Source organism: Balaenoptera ricei, chromosome 16 (genome assembly GCF_028023285.1).
Source record: "Balaenoptera ricei isolate mBalRic1 chromosome 16, mBalRic1.hap2, whole genome shotgun sequence".
Lineage (NCBI taxonomy): Eukaryota > Metazoa > Chordata > Mammalia > Artiodactyla > Balaenopteridae > Balaenoptera > Balaenoptera ricei.
The window spans coordinates 16,957,202-16,976,662 of NC_082654.1; the positions used below are offsets into that span (position 1 = coordinate 16,957,202).

The window sequence follows — 19,461 nt, forward strand, 5'->3', positions numbered from 1 at the left end:
TTCAGGAGTGGGTATTTTGCGTTACAGCAGAGCTTATATCTAAATTAGAGAAAGGCTAGCAACTTCGTTTAGATCCAAATTTCAGATTTCCTTAGAGAGTCTTTTCCCACCTTTAAAAATGCCTAATTTCCATACGGAGAGGAAGAAAAGCAACTGTCTCATCGTAGGTAATGGTGGGTAGATCAAAGAATGGTAATTAGATTTAACATTTTAGGAGACTCCTAAGCAGACCCACTGCCTTTTGTTTTGTTTTGTTTTGAATATGTCAAAACTGAGTTGATTTGCTGCCTTAAGTTTCCCTTTTATATAAACAGGTGTTAAAGGCTGCAAGTTACATGTTCAGTACCTACTACGGACCCATTGTCTTAAAACAGCACTTACGATTTTCTCCCCAGAATTGATGCTGTACTCCTGATCTTCTGAGTCCTTAAAAGGAAGAAGGTGGATAAAGCTTAAGCCCATTTGTGCAATATAAGCAAATCATGAGTAGAAGTAGGAGGGGTAAACCGAGGCACAGAAAGATTAAAATGGCTTGCACACCATTCGCCAGGTGTAGCCAGGTTTGTTCCAGTTTTGAGAGTCCTGCTATAATCGTCTTCCCTTCCCCCCACCACCGCAAGAAAAAAACAAATCTAACACATAGAGTGGCTTTTACCCCTCAGGACTCTCAGGTGTTTTCATGAGAACAGAGGGGTTGTCATGACCTTCAGGTATCACAGAGAGAAACTGAGTCACATTTTGGTACAGTGATTTGCTCCGAGTCACAGCAGGTTTGATCCAGAGCTCAAAGCCCTTTGATCAACTGAGAGTGTATAAAAACGTTTCTGTTTAGGCAGGAGGTCAATCGCCTCACTGCCAGAATGAAACAAAATGATGGGGGCTGATGTGTGGGCTGGGGTGTATATCTCAGGTCGTTCTTAGGGATCATTCCCGCAGGTCAGTACCTTCTGCTTCAAATCCAGCCAGTTTACGGGTGGAGCCTTCCTGTATCGTACACTGGACCCGTTATTTGATTCTGGACAGAGTGCACAAATTCAAACAGTTTGACTCGATGACATGCAGAACGCACCTGAATGACGATGTTGAAATGTTGCGATGAAGCATTTTTACAAATGCCCCACAGTCTTCGACCCTCTCCTGATAAAAGCCAATGATTTTCTTCCTGCAGTTGCACTACAGATCAGACCTGATGGGCATGAAGGGGATAGGATGGCTGGCGCTGAGTTCCCCACAGATAGAGAGTGCAAAGAAAGCCGGAGAGCTCATCAGCGAGGTACCATTAATCTGACTCTACCACAGACGCAACCTGGCGTTTATTTCCTCCTGATGAGGGAAACTGCAGATGGACTGGAGATCCCAAAGGGCCCCATGGCCACTGGACTCCTGATATTTCTCTGGGGCCATTTGCAACCAAATCCCAAGACAGAACAAGATTTCCCTCCCAGTGAATTCACTTGCTGGGGAGTTAAAGGCATGTTCCAGTCGGGCAGTGAAAGAAGGGTGATGCATTAGAAGATTCTCAAGAGAGGCGTTAATGTACAATTGTGATCTAAGCTGGCCCATTATTTTTGGGGAGGCAGGGAGAGGGTTTGCCACCCATCTCCTGAGTTTACTCAGAGAGTCCAGTGTCTGGGGGTTGTCTGACTTCAGAGGCTGTTAAAAGTTGCACAGAGATGGTTACGTTCACTGAACTCCCCACCATATTGATGACCTAGAGATTCTTGCCCTGGGAGCTGGTTGAGGGTGCCACTGCTTTCTTCAGTTCCTTAATAATGGAACCTACTTTTATAGGGTCTGAGCAGGGCCACCTTGTTGCTGGATCCTTCCCTCTACTGAATTCCTTTATTGTGATGAGCTATGGCATTTTGCAGCCTCTCTTTTCAAGAATGTAAATACCTGGAAAATGTTCCTTATCACAGAGGCAGCTTGGATCTCTTCCGTATGCTGGTGAGGTGCCCACCAAGAAGAGAGACTTGTTTTCCAATCACGTCATTGGTACATTTGGTACTGAGTAGATGGGGTGAAGCTGCACTCAGAAAAGTGCATGGTGTTTGATTGTTTCATGAGAATCTTGGTCCTTCTCTTATAGACCAAATACCGTAAAAAACCAGACACTATCAAATTCACCACGGTGGTTGACTCTCCAGACCTAGTTCATGCCAAGAACAGCTACATGCATTGCAATGAGGTGGGTGTTTTCTCTTCACTCATCCCAGGCCCAGGAGTGGCTAGTGCTGTGCAGTGGTCAGTGCTTAAGATGTGAGGGCAAACCTTTTGTCCCTTCCCTGGGCGATCTTGGGTCAGTTTTCTAATGTCTTCTAACCCTGGCTCCCTTATTTGAAAGGAGGGTAATGATAGCAACCATTTCATAAGATTGAGTGAATTAAATGAGGATTAAATAAATAAAAGTACGTGAAGCTTTTAGCAAGTATCAGAACAGAGTAAGTCCTCAATAAATGTCCCTAGTTTGACTCATAATCATAACAATAATAATACTAAGTATCATTGATGATCCCTTACCAAACACTAGGTCAGATACATCTTAATTGTTGATAAATGATAATGGAATTAAAAGCTTAACATAAGCCAATTAGAAAAAAAACAAAAACGGCTATATCAAAAGCTTCTTTCTGCTTTTACTCTCTATATGATTTAGCCCCATTTCCTCTCTCCTGTATTAATTTCGAAGAATAGGAAGTTACATATATATTTTTTTCTCTGAAATTGTCCAGGGATTGGATTTTGCACACTCACCAAGCTGCCCCGTGCTCACAGAGTCCAAATGTTGTACTGACCAGTTCACATTTGCAAAACCCAAATTGAATTTGGGAAAGGGTTGGAATATTAAATATTATATTTCCTCTCTAAAACTGGATGAGACTCAACCACTTCCTAAAATTGTTTGCAATTCTTAGATCGCTGCCCTAAAAATAGCAACTAAGATAAAGCTTGAGTTTTAAAATTGTGTCTTCTTGGGACACAGGGTGGACCGTGAAAACTTCACATTTCTGAACAGATATTAAGGCATTTAAGACTTTTTAGCTGTTGTGTCTTTTTATTATTACTATTAGTGTTAAGTAGTAAAGGTATGGAGGCATCTTGTTACTAGTAAAAAGCTTGAGCAATGCCCAGTTGCAAAGATTCTCTGAAATATCCACCCACTTTTACTGTTTGTGAAATACACAGGTACAGCCAACCAGGGTGATGGTTTGTGACCCTTTTGGAGCAAATCTTGATGAATATTTTAAGCAGAGTTTATTTAAAACCAGCCCCGCCACCGCCTGACCCTGGCCACATGGGCCCCTCCCTTCCTGGGTGGCTTCTGGAGGGTTGCTCTCCACGGGCTTCTGTGCCCTGGGGTGAGGGTATGGGGTCACTCGAGTGGGAGGGGCAGGAACGGGAATCGGCCCCTTCTTCACCTTGGCTGCAGCAAGTGCGGTTTCCCATTTACTGTGAGCCTTCTTCCCCGCAGCGCCTGTACCGGTCAGGGGATGCCGAATCCCGGCACAGATACACCCTGGTCCCCGACCACCCCGATTTCACCAGAGCCCGCCTCAACGCACTGCATCTGAGCGATGTAAGTGAACCAGCGGTTCATGTGTGGTATGTGCCTGTTTCTGTAAAATGATCTGTGCCCAAATGGGATTTTATTTGTTAAAAAAAAAGAAAAGAAGGTCCTAGGAAGGGGGGCTGGGAGTGGAAAGAACCGTGGATTGAGAGTGGGACAAATGACATGTGTGACTTTGAGCCACTTTCCTCCCTGGGCCTCAGTTTCCCAGCTGTAAAATGGGGATGGAGCTGTGCTAGCCAATGCCTGTGGTCCTTCTAGCTCTCAAATCCTAATGCTGGGCATGGCTCCAAAGACCTCGGTCAGGTGCTGGGTTACGGCCAGAGGAGTGGTGCCCTGGCCCCGCGGGTGTAGACACCTGCTCTGTTTGTTCTTTGGACACCTCTCCTTAGCCATTCAGAGCAGTGTAAGTTTGGAGACAAAGTGGCGCTTTCTCTGCTTTCTGCAGTTAAGAAAGATGCTGCAATTGTAGTCCATCTGGTCCAAACACAATCCGCTCCTTTGTGTGTGAGGCTGTAGACCCCAACACGTCTGTTTCCCTTGGATGTGTGCCCTTTGCATGCATCACCAAGATGCTGTTTCCTAAACCCAGGCTTGTGGGCAGGGGTTGGAGGCCCCTGGTTGTAATAGAATAGGCGGCCGCTCTTCCAGCAAAGCTGTGATCCTGGGATAACAGGTATCGAGGCGGCAGAATCAAAAGATGCTGTCAGATCAGAATAACACAGGCTGAGTGTGTCGGCCGGGGGCAGCGCGGGGCCTCCCAGAGTCTGGCCATTCTTCCCGCCCTGGCCCAGCCATTGTGTCCTGGGGCTCCGTGAAGATCAACAGCTGCTGCCGTTCACCCTAGAGATGGCTGCCTCGTAGGGGTTGGCGAGAGGCGCCTTCTAGTTAGCGTGTGTATTAGTTTGTTGCGTTTGTAAAGCCCTGTGGGATCCCACACAGTGAATGTGATGGTGCTTTGTAAATATGAGTTATTATGACCATTTGATGCTTTTGAGGGCTGTGCGCGGGATAATTTTAGAACAGCAGCTCTGGTGGGCTGACCTCCATCTGGGGAAGCGGGACCTCCCCCTCAGCGGAGCTTGGACAAAACATCCATCTCATTAATGCTGCAAGGATGTGGGAAGGCAAGGCCTCCGTTAGAGGAACTATTGGAGGCCCATTGCCCTGGAAACTGGGATAAAACCGCCCGTCCATCTGGGGCCCAGCTTAAGGAGAACAGCCACCCCAGGCTGGTGGCAGAAGCATCTTTCCTCCCACGAGGGATGCCAGTCTGCAGAGTTCCGGAGCTGAAATTAGCCGCCAGGGCACGCGGGTATGGAGAACTCATGGACCTCTTTTGAAAGAGCACTTCTTCGGGGGCGTGTAGGATACGCACAATTGGATCAAGTGCTCTGTGAGGATGATGTGGAGGGAAGGTGACCTTCCTGGGCAAAGAAAGCCATTGAGATGTGTAAGGCAGCCGAAATAACTAAAGAATCAAATGACTCTAATGTGTGAGGATGAGGGCAAAGCTGTGCCCACTGTGATAAAGAAGAGGAGCACCCAGGGTTCCAAATCAAAGAGCCTGCGAAATCTAAAGGCTCCCAGTGGCAAGGCGAGAACCTCAACAGAATAAAAAAAAACTCGGGGAGGAAGTGATGATAATCAAGCAAATAGTTAGTATACAGGGAGAAGTGGCCGGGAGATGGGGATCCAGCACCTCGGGGGGAACCCCAATTTGGGCCGTGCCCTGGAGTTGACCCTCAGTTACAGAGCCTCAGAGGCTGGGATGCATCGAACCCCAGAGTGGGGTGACCTCGGAGTTTGATGCTGTGGATAGATCGGTGTCATTTCCTAGCCCAGATCTGGTATGGAGGCTCTTATTAGGAAGGCACCGCAACAGACCCCTTTTCAGGGAGTGATAAGGTTTTGGACTCTATTTGCTAGTCTAACATTTGCGGGACCGTCAGAACAGGAAGCGTCATGCTAGAGGGGCTGGTTGGTCTGTCATTGTCTGAATGCTCCTCCCCTTCCTCATACCTCTCGGTCCTGCCCGCTAAACTCAGTGGTGACCCAGGAAATCTAATCCTTTGGGCCCTGATTGTGACCTGTCAGTTAGGTGATTACCCCAGCGGTGATGGGTTCTGTACTTCTCGCTGCTTGAACAGAACAGGCGTCTGGCTCCTGGTTTGTGATGTTGGAGGTGGAGGCGGTGATGAAGGTGAAGGTGACAACGGGCAGCAGGACCGAAAAACGATGAGCTCCACCGCGCTTGGCTCGAGCTTTCCGTGGTCCCCTCTAGTTCCAGGCCCGGTTGTGGGGTGGCGTGAGGGCACTTTGCTTCTTTCTGCCACTTTTCCTGTGCTTAATCCCCCGAATCCCCTGTAGAACAGAGCCTCAGCCTTGACCTCTATTTCCAAGTGACAAAAGTAAGGTCCTTAAGGGCCCCCTCACCTGCCGTGGCTCTGGGAATGAGTGAGAGACCGACACGGTCCGGGGCTGTCACTTTGTCATCTGTTGGTGATGTGCCTCGCCTGCTGTCTCCCTTCTCTGTGGCGGAATAAAGAACAGCCTTCCGCTGGGATCCCCAGGTGACTCCTTTCGTGGAGACGTTCCCTTATCTTGAAAAAAAAATATTAGCTACATGAAGGCACGGGAGATTTTGATGCCTCCATCGGTGATGTGGGTCTACCTGAGGACTGAGAGGATGTGATTACAGACTCCCCGAGGGTGTGTGAGAACAACTTGAAAAGGGAAAAAAATGAAAGAGGAAGATGTGAAATACAGGGGTCAGGAACTCGGGCAGGTTCCTGACAATCAATTTAATTCAGGGGAAGGCTCTCCCCTCAGTGCAGGCACCAGGGGTGCATGTGGGATGCAGCATGCTTCATAGGGATGCTGTGACATGGCATCAGAGGTAGCCCAGGGGCCCCCAGGAAGTCAGTGGAGCCAGTGAACATGTGGGTGCCAGGACCTAAGGAATAGAACCTTCGGCAGGTGGGAGGAAACAGGGTTCTTGAACTTTTGAGTTCTGGCATCTAGAAGCTGCAAACCTGAAACGCTGAAAGTAAAAGCAAAGACAGAAAGAAGGTGGTCAGGGGCATCTGGTACCAGTGGGATGTAGCAAATGAGCCAGACCCACAGACCCCAAGACCCACAAGAGCAGGGCCTGATGCTCAGGCTGGGGGCTGAGAGCTGAAGCCCTTTGTGGCCAGAGCTGGGGGAGGTCCTCAGGATGGATGTGGGACCACGGGCTCTGCCATTCTGGGCACCAGCAAGACAGAGGGTACATGTTTAGGAACCACTCCCACTGAGAACCAGCAACATTCCAGACATGGAGCTACTCACTCCCCGCTCACTCATTTCTGTGTTTCCCCGACTAGAAAGTCTACAGGAACTCTTGGGAACAGACCCGGGATGGTGGCTACGACTTCAGGCTGGATGCCATCCCGTTCCAGACCGCCCTGGCATCCAGGGAGATTGCCAGTGACGTAAGACCTCACGTTCTCGCCCTCCTCTCTCTCTCTCACTGATAGGTTTTGCTCTGCTTTTCCCAGATCTGTTGAAAGGCAAACCACCGGGAACCAAAACTGAACAAATATTTCAAATGAAAGAAAAAAGTTGGCCTTATTTTTTAGCATCTTAGCCAGAAATTTGGAATTGGGGAGGGTCGTATTCCCACTCCCTCTGTTTTAAGAGAGGCACTCTTAAAAGTTGACGCATGTGGACAGTACCTAGAAGTCAATTAACATACGATTGATTTGTTGACCTTCAATTGAGGGACTATTTTTTTTCAGCTGAAGTGCACTGTGGTGGGATAGAAAGAGATTGGGTTTCCCCCCTAGATTGACTTGAGTTCAAATCCTGGCTCAGTCACTTAGGAATTGGCTCTGTGGTCTTGGGCAAGTTGCTTAAATTCTCTGAACTCAACTATCTCCATCTATGAAATAGACATCTAATACTGGCCTCCTAGGATTGACGTAGGGATGAAACCAAAGTGGTTCATAGTGTCATGCACAGAACATGACAAAACACGGCAGCTTCTATTATTGAATAGGAAGATATCATTAACTAGATACGTCATCATTCTTGAGTGGCTTGTCACTGGTCCAAAGTGAGATAAGTACAGAAATCAAGAGCAAGCATTCAGGAACATTCTTAGCAGTTAGACATTATGACCTCCAAGCCTGTGTGACTGGTGGACTCCTCTGGCTGAGCAGAGTAGAGGCCAGTTTTTGTGTGTTATCAAATGTACCTGGTACCACTACATACTAATCACAGGCAGGAGGACCACATATTGGACTTTGACAGATTGGAAAGTTTAAAAAGCAAAACAAAATGAATCCTGTCCTTCACTATAGATGGTTTGAGGAGCACTGGACTGGGTCCCTGAAAGCTGGAAAGAATCAAAGGATGAGTGGCTACTGAGAGAATGGACACATTTTTCTTGCTGTTGGATTATTAACTATTACAGCAGCGATAATACCAGAAGCCAACACTCGGCGGGCATGAGCCTGTGCCAGACATGAAGCTCAGCCCCCACAGAATCCTCTCAACGTCCCATGGGGTGGAGGTTCATGCTCCCATTTTATCAGGTGGGGAAACCAAGAAACCAGAGAGACTCAGTAACTGACCCAAGGCCACACAGCTAGTAGGCAACAGAGGGAGATCCAGGTCCCAGGTCTACTTGAATCCAAAGCTGTGCCCTTAACCCACTGTTGAACTTCCTGCTGAGATCCTGAGGACTGGTCCTAGAAGGGAGGTGGGCGCCCATGACCCCCCTCTGCATCTCTGACCTGCAGTTCCGGTACAGAGAGGCCTTCCTGCGGGACCGGGGCCTGCAGACTGGGTACCGCAGCATCCACGACGACCCGAGGATGAAGCATTTCCTCAGTGTCAGCAAACTCCAGGGTGACAATGAGTACGGGAAGGACTTCGCTAAGAGTCAGTCCCAGTTCCACAGCCGCCCAGACCAGCCTGGCTTCCTCCAAGCCAAGAGGAGCCAGCAGCTGGCCAGCAGTGTGTGCTACAGGCAGCCCCTGCCCCAGCCCACCTGCGACTCAGAGCAGCTGGGCCTGAACCATGCCCAGAAGGCCCACCAGCTGCAGAGCGATGTGGGCTGCCCTCACTCCCTGGCCGAGGCCCGGCCTCTGGGGCCTCTTCGTAAGAGATGGCCAGAATCCCACGTCCCCTGTTACCTTCAGGGAGGACCTGGGCTGAGATAGAACCCAGGAGACCTAACTCAATAGTGCCAGAAGAAATGACAAGAATTGCAATGTACTGAGTCCTTCCTGTGGGCCAGGCTCTGTGCCGAATGCTTTCTGAGCGTCGTGCCACGGAGCTCTCACAACCACCCCACCACTGCCCCAGTTTACAGATGGGGAACCTGAGTCTTAGAGAGGTGAAGTAACAAACTTAAGATCACATGGCAAGTAAGTGGCAGGCCTGGGATCTGAGCCCCATTTGATTTGATGTGAGAGCACAAGCTCTTGATTGCCGTGCCATACTCTTTCCAAGGGATCTTAGTAGTCGCCTAGACCGTGACCTTTCTCTGGGAGGCAAGTGAAGCCCAAAAAAGGGAAATGACTTCCGTAAGGCCACAGAGCAAGTCAAGATGGGAGCTCGGCCTTGAACCAGGTCTCTGACCCTCCACCCCCATTACAGCCCCATCACTTGAATGGAAAGATGCAGAGGGCAGCGTTATGCTGGCCCAGCCCCCAGCACAGAGGGTCCTCAATGCCGGGGAGCTCCTGCTTAAGATGAATTGGCTCACTTGACCTGGCTTCACTGACAGCATATTCTCCAGGGCAGGCTTTTTAAGCCTCCCCCCAAACCCTGCTGACCTATTCCTCTTGCCTCCCTCCTTCCCCCAAGGTTAAGTACAAATCAGACTTGAACCTGACCAGAGGTATTGGCTGGACACCTCCTGGCTCCTACAAAGTGGAAATGGCTCGGCGGGCTGCAGAGCTGGCCAACGCGAGGGGCCTGAGTCTCCGGGGAGCTTACGTGAGTCGCGGGCTGGCTTGCAAGGCCATGGGGGAAAGGCAAACTCATTGTTTCTTTTCAAACTTTATTTTTGGCCAAAGGTCAGCTGGCTCTAAAGACATGTGAAATGCAGCTCACGCAAGGCGCCTAATTTCATGGGTCTGAGGTGACCAGGAGGGTGACACCCGGGTTAAACTTCCTGCAGGGTTTTCTCTGAAGTCACAGCCATTAGTTCTTCGGAGACAAACATGCCGGGGCTACATCAATCGCAGCCGCGGCAGCCCAGGCTGTGCTGACTGCTTGCTCGTTACATTCATGGAAGGGGTCAGGGACTTGCTGGCTACAACAGTCTGGGTTTTGAACCCTACTTTGTTCGGAAGAAAGATGCCACGTCTAAATGAGAGATTGGCTTTACTTCTTTCTCTTTCTTGCCTTGAGGATCCTTCTTCTTGGGGAGGATGGAGGAGGGAAAAAGGAAGGGGAGGGCGAGCGTTTTAGACAGCTTGTCCTATGGGAGCAGGGCAGGAGGTTCATCTTAACTCAGGGAGCTGTGTTTGATTTCTGCAGGGGGGGCAGGAGGCTGTAGAGACCGGAGATGATCAGAGGGGGCATGTGAACCCAGATGCCACCGAGATTCTTCACGTCAAAAGGAGGAAGGCCCTGCCGTTGTGAGTGGGCGGCGTCCACCTGGGATTCTTGGGAGAGGAGCTGGAGAGGAAATTTGCACGCCAGAGACATGGCTTCAGTTGCGGCCAACTGTGAAAACAGCACCCCAGCCCATGCTCCGATCCTCCTTTATTAAAACAACAACTCTCTGAAAGTGGGCGGAGAATGTTGTATCTTGGTCCCCTGTCGGATGCCTAGAAGTGGGGTGGCCCTGTTGCGTGCCTTGAGTGTCTGGGATGAGGGATAAAGATGTGAAGGTGACCCCCACCGACGCTAAGCCGTCTGAAATCTCACATTTGCAAATGTCCGAGGTGAAGGCAGTCGATGAACACTGATTTTCTAGAAGCTACAATTGTTGGAAGGGAAGCAAACGTCATATACTTCAGGTTGATTCTCTCTTTTCTGGGTTTCCCAGGAGGGAGCCTGAGGCAGTGGTGGCCATGCTGGTCCAGGGCACCCCAGGCTGGGCAGCAGTGGTCTCTGCTTAGAGCCTGGACACTCGGAGGCTTCCGGGGCTGTCCACGGCCGCCCGTGAGGCCTCGCCTTGGCCGGGTGCTGAGGAGGATGGGCTGTGAGCTTTGGAAGACACCTCAAAAGCTAGCCTCCCTTTCCATGGTGGCGTTGATCCAAGTCAGGAATTTGGTCACTTGGGTGTAGACTCCTGGCTTCTTCCCACACTCCAGGCCCCAGCTCACGATCCCATAGACGTAGTAGGTACCGTCCTTCTCACAGGTCAGAGGGCCTCCAGAGTCACCCTAGGGGAAAAAGACGCAGGAGTCAGCCTTGTGAATAGGAATGCATTCAGAGACAGTCCCACCCTCCGTGAGGGGGTGCCGGGGTGGGGGAGGGGTGAGACTGCTGGCGGGTCCTGGGGAAAGTAGCAACAAGGCTCTTCCAATGCCTCACGTGACGCAGTGCTCTGAAGGGAGAGAAACAAATACCAACCTACGTCCTGAGTCAGTGAGGGCTTCCTGAGTCAGAGAAGCCACGGGGCCGGGGCCCAGTGCCGGACCCAGCCCTACTTCCTGACCCGCCATGACTCTTAGTGATACAGGTATTACAAGGGGCCCTCAACTTCTCATTCCGGCAGGGATCTGGCAGAGGCTGAGAGGTGCCCTGTTTGGATAGAGCCCTTCCAGGGCCCACAAGGGCACACACATGGCAAGGAGGATGGGGCTCAGAGGCAGCATGGCCTTGATGTTTAACATGGTCCATGGAGTTAGATCTGCTGGGCTCCAAACCAGGCTTACCGCCTGCTGGCCAGCGGGGCCTCGGGTTCTCACACTGTAAACCGTGGGTAGCAACAGAACCCCTGCCCCACGCTGAGGGTCTTGTGAGGACTAATGTTTGTAAAGCACATAGAACAGTGCCTGGTTCATATTAAGCCCCCAGTTAAGGTGGAGGGGATGAAGATGGTGAGGAGGAGAGGAATGAGGACGTCTCTCTCTCACACACACACACACACACACACACACACACACACACACACACTGTTGCTTACGCACCACAACTGGTAGGCTTTTTAATGAATTGTCTCTTTCAATCTTAGCCACAATCTGCTGATTTTATGGATACACTATTTCCATTTTACAGATTAGACACCTGAGGTTGGAGAATTATTTCGGTGCAGTGGGTTGAATGTTTATGTCCCCCTGCCCCCAAATTCATATGCTGAAGCCTCATCCTCACTGGGGTGTTATTAGGAGGTGGGACTTTGGGGAAGTGATTAGGTCATGAGGGTGGAGGCTTCATGCATGGTATTAGTGCCCTTATAGAGGAGACCCTAGAGAACTAGCTTTCTCTCTCCACTATGTGAGGACACAATGAGAAGTTGGCAGTCTGCAACCTGGAAGAGGGTCCTCACCAGAACCTGCCCATGCCGGCACCTGATTTCAGACTTCCAGCCTCCAGGACTGTGAGAAATAAATGTCTGTTGTTTAAGCCAGCCACCAAGTCTAAGGTAATTTGTTATAGGGGCCCGAGCTGACTAAGCCATTCAGTGATTGATAAAGGTCACAAAGTAAAGGATAGAAGCAGGTTTCAAACCCATGACCATCGGCTTTTAAAGCCTGCAAGGGAAGCCCTTGAAATATCTAGGGAATTGAACAATCTGTTTTCTTATTCGTCTTCTAGGGACTTAGGGAAAATCACTCCCATCTGCCCACACACCTCCTTTGAGTAGGTGGATATCTGTGGCTCCTTGGGCAGGGGCAGAGGGTCACAGTAGAGCCACAAACCCTGGGGAGAGTGACCGTGATTTCCCATCCCAAAGGGGGCTCAAGGCTGGGAGATCATTGTTGGGTCCCTTTGTAGGGAGGAGCTCAGATTTGAATGTGCCCATGCTGGTCCCCCAAAGTCCTATATGGGGGCAGGTGTCAGGCAGGTTCTAAATTGGCTCTGGCCACAGAGAAGCCACTCAGCCAATTAGTTTATTAGGGTTAAATAGCCCTCCCCCTTCACACACACACACACACACACACACACACACACACACACACACATTTAAATCCTAATGGTTAGTCAATATTGTTGTGAATTCTCTGGCGTCTCATCTTTCTCCTTCCAACCACTGGTCTTTGGGACTCTTCCCTGCTTATTGGGATTTGCAGACAAGCTGCCCAGTGCTGAGGCCATTTAAACACAGTGGAGCAAATTCCTGCTCTGCCACTTGCCACCCAGGTGCTATAGGCCAAGATGGTTTCTCTAAGCATCTGTACAACGGTGATAATGACATCCCCTTCACCAGATGGTTGTGAGAATTAAGTTGGACAATGTGGGCAAAGTGACAGCTATGGTTATTATGCTGAGTCGTCCTGGTTTGATGTGGATTCAGATTTGCCAGAGGACAGACATGTCCCCCTTAGCTTAATGGCAGGTGGGTCTCTGAACCCGCCTCCCAGCCCAGGGTTCTAAGGGCCCTCTGTGCCCGGTGTAAGGTCCTGTCAGCCCCTCCTTCTTCAAGTACCACTTGGAGTCTCTGACCTGGCAGGAGTCTTGCCCAGGCTTCTGGAGGTTTCCTGCACAAATCATACTGTCGTCGATCATGTGGTCATAGAGTTGGCGGGAGTTGCACACGGTGTTGCTGATCAGCTTGACTTTGGCATCCAGGAGCTGGTGGGACCCTTCTCCTGCGGGGCGGAGAAAAGAGGTTGCCACTGTACAGACCAGGCTGGAACCTGCCCCACCAGAAGCCAGCAGCAGTCAGAAGAGGGCCACCAGACCTGAGCTCGGCAGGAAGGGTTCTTCCAGGAGATGGGCAGAGTAGCCTCATCTTTCAGGGCTGGGGGCTCTTTGCTTTCAGCCTTTGCGATGGTTCTACAGACATTCAATGCTGTGTTTATCACATGGAGCAGAATCATTTATGCCCTCCTCTGTCTCCCCAACTAGACGGTGAGGTTGGGCAAGCAGGGATGGTGTCTTAAACCCATTTTTAATTTCCCATGCCTGGCAGAGGGCTGCACGTAGTAGAGCCTTCACGACGCATGAAGTGCCCTGGTTGATCACCTAGAGTACCTGCTTCCCAGAGCAGACATTTCCTTGCCTAAAGAACCTCTGTTCTGCTCAATCTGCTCTCGTCAGCACGATGATGCTGAAAGGTTTAGATGGACTCCAATGACGTTAGCTACAAAAAGGTTTCCTGGTTAACCCTAAATCTAATTATCGATCAGAAATCTTTCCCAGAAGCCTTCTGACAAATTTATGTATTACACTTCACTTTCTTCCTCAATATGGGCCTATTTAAAGTGATTCTTGCTTTCCATGATTAAGAACTAGATTTGGGGGGGAAGAGAAATCTATTTTGAGTATTTGAGAGAGACTTGATATATACTTCTGAATTTCATATATGAGAGGATGTAATCTTGTCAATACTATAAGGAAAGTAGCCCTTTGGTTACTTTTTAAGATCAGACCAAATCCTAGAGATAAATCAATAGCTTGATTTAACAAAAATTTATAGAATGCTACTATGTAGAGAGCCTTGACCAAAGCACCGTAGGAGAGTCAAAGGTGAATGAAACCTGACCCCTGCCCTCCAGGGGCTGACTTAATGAATATCTCTGGAAAATTCTATCATCTCCTGATTCCAAACCTAGGATGTTATTGGGAAACTGAAACTCAGCTGTCCAAGTGACAAAGCCAAGAACCTAATACAAGTCTGTCTGACTCCAAAATCCATCTTCTTTCTAATTTATCCTCTTTCCAATGTACCTAGGAAAGGAAAAAGTTCTCCATGGATACAGGATCAATGCTTGGTGAAAGTCAAAGATCTAAGGGTTGGGGCCAAGGACAGATATGGAGATCAGAGAAGACTCCTTGAAGGTGATGAGATTTAACTGGAGCTTGAGAGATGGGGCAACCTCTTTCTTTTGTTTATACATTTTGAATATAACACTGATATCTAGTTCAGGAGGGCAGTTGAGTGTAACCCTTTCTTGTCTGGTGGATGTAACTCACCTGGGCCTCAGGAGAATGCATGGCCAGCCTCACCTGTTTCTGTAACACCCCAGCCGGAGATGTGACACTCAGTCCCAGGGGGAAAGGGACCATCAGGCAAACATACAGTTTTCACATATTTGGATTCCAGAGCACACTGACCATCCACTGGTTTTAGCTTGAGCAAAGCTAGGTAGAGAAAGGGGAAACAGGCAGTGATATCCTCTCTGTCAAAGAAGCATCAGCTTCAGCTTGATTGGAAGGTGGACCTAGCAAAGCCCCATTCCCGATACCTAAAGGAACTCTCCCTTGGTCATTTCATTCTTTTAACTTTCAATTCGGAGGAGTAATAACACTTTGGGCTGAGTTTTAAATTACTTCGAATCCTTTTTTAAAAAACAGGCTTTAAGGGGGAAAAAAAGATATTGAGGAAGCAGAAAGAGTGAGAGGTCTGTGAATGGAGAAATAGGGGGTAGAGCTAAGCAGCAGGCAGATTAAGTCCATCATTGCCTACCAGGTGCCAGATGTGCATGGGGGTACATGAGCATCACATCACTTAGCACATAGGAAGTGGAGACTTGTACGTCAGTGTCTCCGTTCTACAGAAGAGGGAATTGCAGCTTAGAGAGGTGAGCCAGCTGTTAATTCAAGGCTGAGCTCTCTCCACAACGCAATATTCCTCACATCTCTTCCCCTCAATTTAAGAACTTGTGCACATTTATCTGCGACACTAACACAGACCTTTAAGAACTAAAAAGCTCTGGAATAAATGCTCTACCTTACAGGGTCTATGAGGGACCAAAAAGACAAGAGCACTTTCTAGAACCAAACCTCAGCTTTCCATCAGTAGAGAAACCCACCCAGGACAAGACCCACGGGAGAGCCACGATAGAAGAGACTTGCCAATGTCGTTGTAGGGAATGTCGTCTCTTTCGTCATAGTGGCTGTACTTGAATATCTTCTCCACCCCAAAGCTCTGCTCGTGGAATTCTGTCTTCTTCAGGTCCTGGTCCCCTAGCACCACTTTTAGATATTTGGCTTTTAAGCTACAAGGGAAAGTAAGATGATCAGGAACTAGCCCTGGAATTTGAGAGACTGGATCCACACCCTGGCTCTGCTCCTGGTGAGCTGTGTGACCTTTGACAGATGACCTGACCTTCTCGCGCCTCAGCATCCTCATCTGTAATCATGGTCTTGCTAAAGATCTCTCCTGCTTGTCTTTAAGTAGCTAGTTTGGAGGCTTGCATGTCATAACACATGTAATGCACATGGTGAGCATTCTACACATGGGAGCTCTCTTCTATCTGGTTGTAAGGAAACATCCTTTCGCCCTTGGAGCAAGATCCGACCCCCAGGTCCTGCCAGAGTTGCCAAGATGCTGCTCAGATGGGAAGAGAAGAACCCCCCTGGAGATGGCAGCCACCCTAACCTCTGCTCCCAGCAGGCACCTACTCGGTGCAGTGGGCGGCAGTCAGCACCCAGCAGGGGTGGATCAGTGTCCCCCCACAGAAATGGCCCTGGGGCATGGAGATGGTCAGTCGCAACGAGGTCTGCAGGGACGCCTGCCATGGGTGCTTGCCCGCTGTGCTCTTAAAGCCGCCGTAGATCCTCTTGACCTTCCTCTCTGCTATCTCAGTCCTCCCGCATGAGTCAAACTCGGGAAGTTTGGTCAGGGGCTCCGTGAGGCTTCCCTCTGGGTTGGCAACATCTGTGAAGCACAAGAAAAATAAATCACCCTTCTCACCCTCCCTCCAGATCCTCAGAGGGACCTTGTCAGAGGCATGGCTCTGCATCCCGAAGCTTAAATAGTGTCCAGAGCTAAGAGACTATACTGGTGCGTATAGGATAGGCACGTGTGCAGTTAGCATTTGTTGAATACATTGATTAATACAAAGCGAGTCTATAGAATTAATGGTGAAGATGTTGCTTTTTCCTTCTTATTTTGACATGTACACAGACACATAAAAAATGTTTGTCACTTATATGTGGAATCTAAAAATTACAACAAATTAGTGAATATGACCAAAAAAAGAAGCAGACTCACAGATATAGAGAACAAATTAGTGGTTAGCAGTGGGGAGACAGAAGGAGGGAGGGGCAAGACAGGGGTAGGGATTAAGAGGTATGAACTATTAGGTATAAAATAAGCTACAAGGATATATTGTACAATGGGGGAATATAGCCAATATTTTATAACTATAAATGTAGTACAACCTTTAAAAATTGTGAATCACTGTAGTGTACACCTGTAACTTACATAATATTGTACAGCAAATATACTTCAATAAAAAATGTGTGTATAAATATATAAATCCATCTCTGGGTATGCATTTAACTATGTGTTAATGCACACATATATTTTGGAGGCTTTTTTGGTGCCTAGGGGAAGATATTCAGATGAAGTAGAGTGGGGGAGAGAAGCCCTTTGCACATATAACTGTCATGCAAAGGAGAGAGCAACAGGTGTTGCATGGATGGTGCCCAATCTATTCCATGGGGTTTGTAAGAAGGGAGAGAGAGTATTTCACTTGGTAAATCATGGAGGACTTCCTGGAGGAGTGGCTACTTGGGTTGATTCTCAAAGAATGGTTGGATATGAACAAGAGTGGGTATGGGCAGAGTATTACAGACAGAGGTGACCATAAGAGCAAAGGCACAGAAATGAAACTGTCCAGGGAAGTAGTTCCATTGAGCAGAGGGAGGGTGCATTGCTTCAGACGTGGGTAGAGAGGTGGGCTAAGGCAGCGTGGCAGGAAGACTGTGAGGCTGGAATTCAGTCCATGCTGTATCCTGAGAGGCTGTGGAGACCCAGCCACTGTTTGATCACCACTGTACACTGAAGGCCTGGCATAGCGCCTGGCATCCAGCAAGCAATCGATCAATATTTGCTGAGTGCACTGATTGGGAGTCAGGAAGCCTGAGTTTACAAAGGTATCCAAGTCTGCTCGACCTCCCGAGAGGGGAGCAGAGGATTGGGCAGTTGGGTTGCCACTGGGATGGCAAATGGTAAAGCAGGTGTTGTGGAAGGACAGGGGTAGGACAGAGAGGGAGTTCCAGGAACATCTGTCTATGGCTCTGCAACCTCCCCACTACCCAGGCCTCCAGACAGCCACAGTCTTACCTAGTTCTGAGCAGGCGGGGACATCACAGTACTCCCATTTCACCTTTGCATTGTTTACTTTAAAGAAACACCAGGGCTTTTTGTCTCCATCTGGGTTTCTAAAATAAAAAAACAAACGAAGCTGGAGCCAAGGCTTGGTGAACCCGCTGGACCTCATTAAAAGTCCTTTGAGTAAGAGAGTACCAAGCTCTTGCATCCCCCTGGGACCACATTCCATTCCATTCCTCCAACGGGTTAGCAAACCTTGACATATAAGGGTGGTTATAGTTTTGGGGCCAAATCTTAACTTCCAGAGGAGAATCTCAATAACCAGGAAGTAGTTCACGAGCTTTGTGCCAGATCCATGGGACATATTACATTGTGTGTAGGAAAATAAATGAGATCCCTGTCGAAGATCCTTCTTTGTCAGGAAAGTGAAATAACTACAGAAACATGGTGAGAGTAGGGCTCCTCTGCCCGAACCTTCAAATTCTGTGCATGGGAATTCTCTGAGAGAGGCTGCTGGTGTTCACCCTGAAGACAGTCCCATGGAGGGAACAGCTCAAGGTAAGTGAAAGTAGAAGGAAACTTGTGTTTTGTGCTAGGGAAATCCTCTTGCTTAATGGAACCAGTTTAAAGCCATACAAAAAAATCTCTGTTTCTATATGCAGACCATGCATGTCCTTGGCCTTGGTTAGACAATGAGCAGTGGGAGGAAGCCAACAGAACGGTCAGGAAGACGGGGAAGAAGGTAAGTAGTCATCACCAGGGATAGAAATGGCTTTATTCTTATTTGGGAAAACCTGCACATCCTTGTGTCAGAGACCGTAATGCTAACCAAACATTCCATTTCCTCCTTTGAAGTTCCATTTATCCCTTGACGTTATGCGGGACTATATGACCATTTCTGGCCAATGAAATATGTGTGCTAAGATGACGTGTCACTTCTAGGCTGACGTAGTAAAAATCTCACGCTCCATGTTCCAGCCCTTCCTGTGTATCTGAGTAACTAAGTGAAGCTAAGATTACCCCCTACCTCCACACCCAACCTACATGACACACATAGCATTAATGAGAAATAAACATGGATGTATTCAGGCCACTGGGATTTGGGGGTTGTTCATTACAGCAGCATAATCTAACCTATCCTGAGTTGGAAAATCTTCCTAGAAAGAAAGCTGATGAGTTTCAGTGCTCTGTTCCAAAATTTCGAAGCTGGCCCAGGAAAACTAGGAGCAGGGGGAAGGGACAAACAAATCCTTACATTGACAAGGGGCCAAGACGGAGCATAGGGAGGAGGGTAAGTTTTACCTGCAGAAGTTGTGCTCCCCAATCCCATGGGCCTCAGCATCCTCCATAAACGTGTTGTAATTCTCCTTCAAGAGGAGGTGGGAGTTCCAGTAAAGGCATGAGTGCTGGTTGACTGTCTTACTCACTTTCCCGCGGTAAGAGTAGCCATCACCAACATAGCAGTCATCAGAACCTTGGAGAGAGCAGTTGGGAATGTGAGAACTGAGACCAGCTGGTGTGCCATGCCTGGAAAGGACTTGACAGGTATGTCAGGTGGTGAGAGGATTGGGCCTGAGTATTGATCACCCTGAGGTTTCACTACGAGTTCCCAGAAATAAGGTGGTTTGAATGCTCCACATTCAACCCAGCTTAAAAACGTGGACTATCATGGGGGTGGGGGTGAGAGCTGAGTTCTTTAATTTTGGCTCAAGCAAGA

At 48.7% G+C, this 19,461-nt stretch overlaps 2 protein-coding genes across 9 annotated transcripts in view; one reads left to right on the top strand and one right to left on the bottom strand.

Annotated features, from left to right (window-relative positions):
* Positions 1-10,355, top strand: part of NRAP (nebulin related anchoring protein) — a 69,735-nt gene extending 59,380 nt beyond the window's left edge. For 5 of the 8 annotated variants that reach the window (XM_059901115.1, XM_059901117.1, XM_059901116.1 and 2 more), the window contains 6 exons: positions 1,169-1,273; positions 2,090-2,188; positions 3,473-3,577; positions 6,934-7,041; positions 9,425-9,556; positions 10,103-10,355. In XM_059901115.1, the coding sequence (XP_059757098.1) occupies positions 1,169-1,273; positions 2,090-2,188; positions 3,473-3,577; positions 6,934-7,041; positions 9,425-9,556; positions 10,103-10,207 (654 nt within the window). In that variant the 3' untranslated portion in view covers positions 10,208-10,355. The remainder of the gene's footprint in view (positions 1-1,168; positions 1,274-2,089; positions 2,189-3,472; positions 3,578-6,933; positions 7,042-9,424; positions 9,557-10,102) is intronic. The other 3 variants (XM_059901119.1, XM_059901121.1, XM_059901123.1) reach the window with 3 other exon arrangements.
* The window catches only part of HABP2 (hyaluronan binding protein 2), a 37,854-nt gene continuing 28,033 nt past the window's right edge, over positions 9,641-19,461 (bottom strand). Inside the window, exons 7-13 of the mRNA XM_059901124.1 lie at positions 19,047-19,218; positions 17,757-17,854; positions 16,088-16,343; positions 15,539-15,681; positions 14,690-14,824; positions 13,184-13,329; positions 9,641-10,956 (exon numbers count right to left, since the gene is read on the bottom strand). Of these exons, the coding sequence (XP_059757107.1) occupies positions 10,792-10,956; positions 13,184-13,329; positions 14,690-14,824; positions 15,539-15,681; positions 16,088-16,343; positions 17,757-17,854; positions 19,047-19,218 (1,115 nt within the window). The 3' untranslated portion in view covers positions 9,641-10,791. The remainder of the gene's footprint in view (positions 10,957-13,183; positions 13,330-14,689; positions 14,825-15,538; positions 15,682-16,087; positions 16,344-17,756; positions 17,855-19,046; positions 19,219-19,461) is intronic.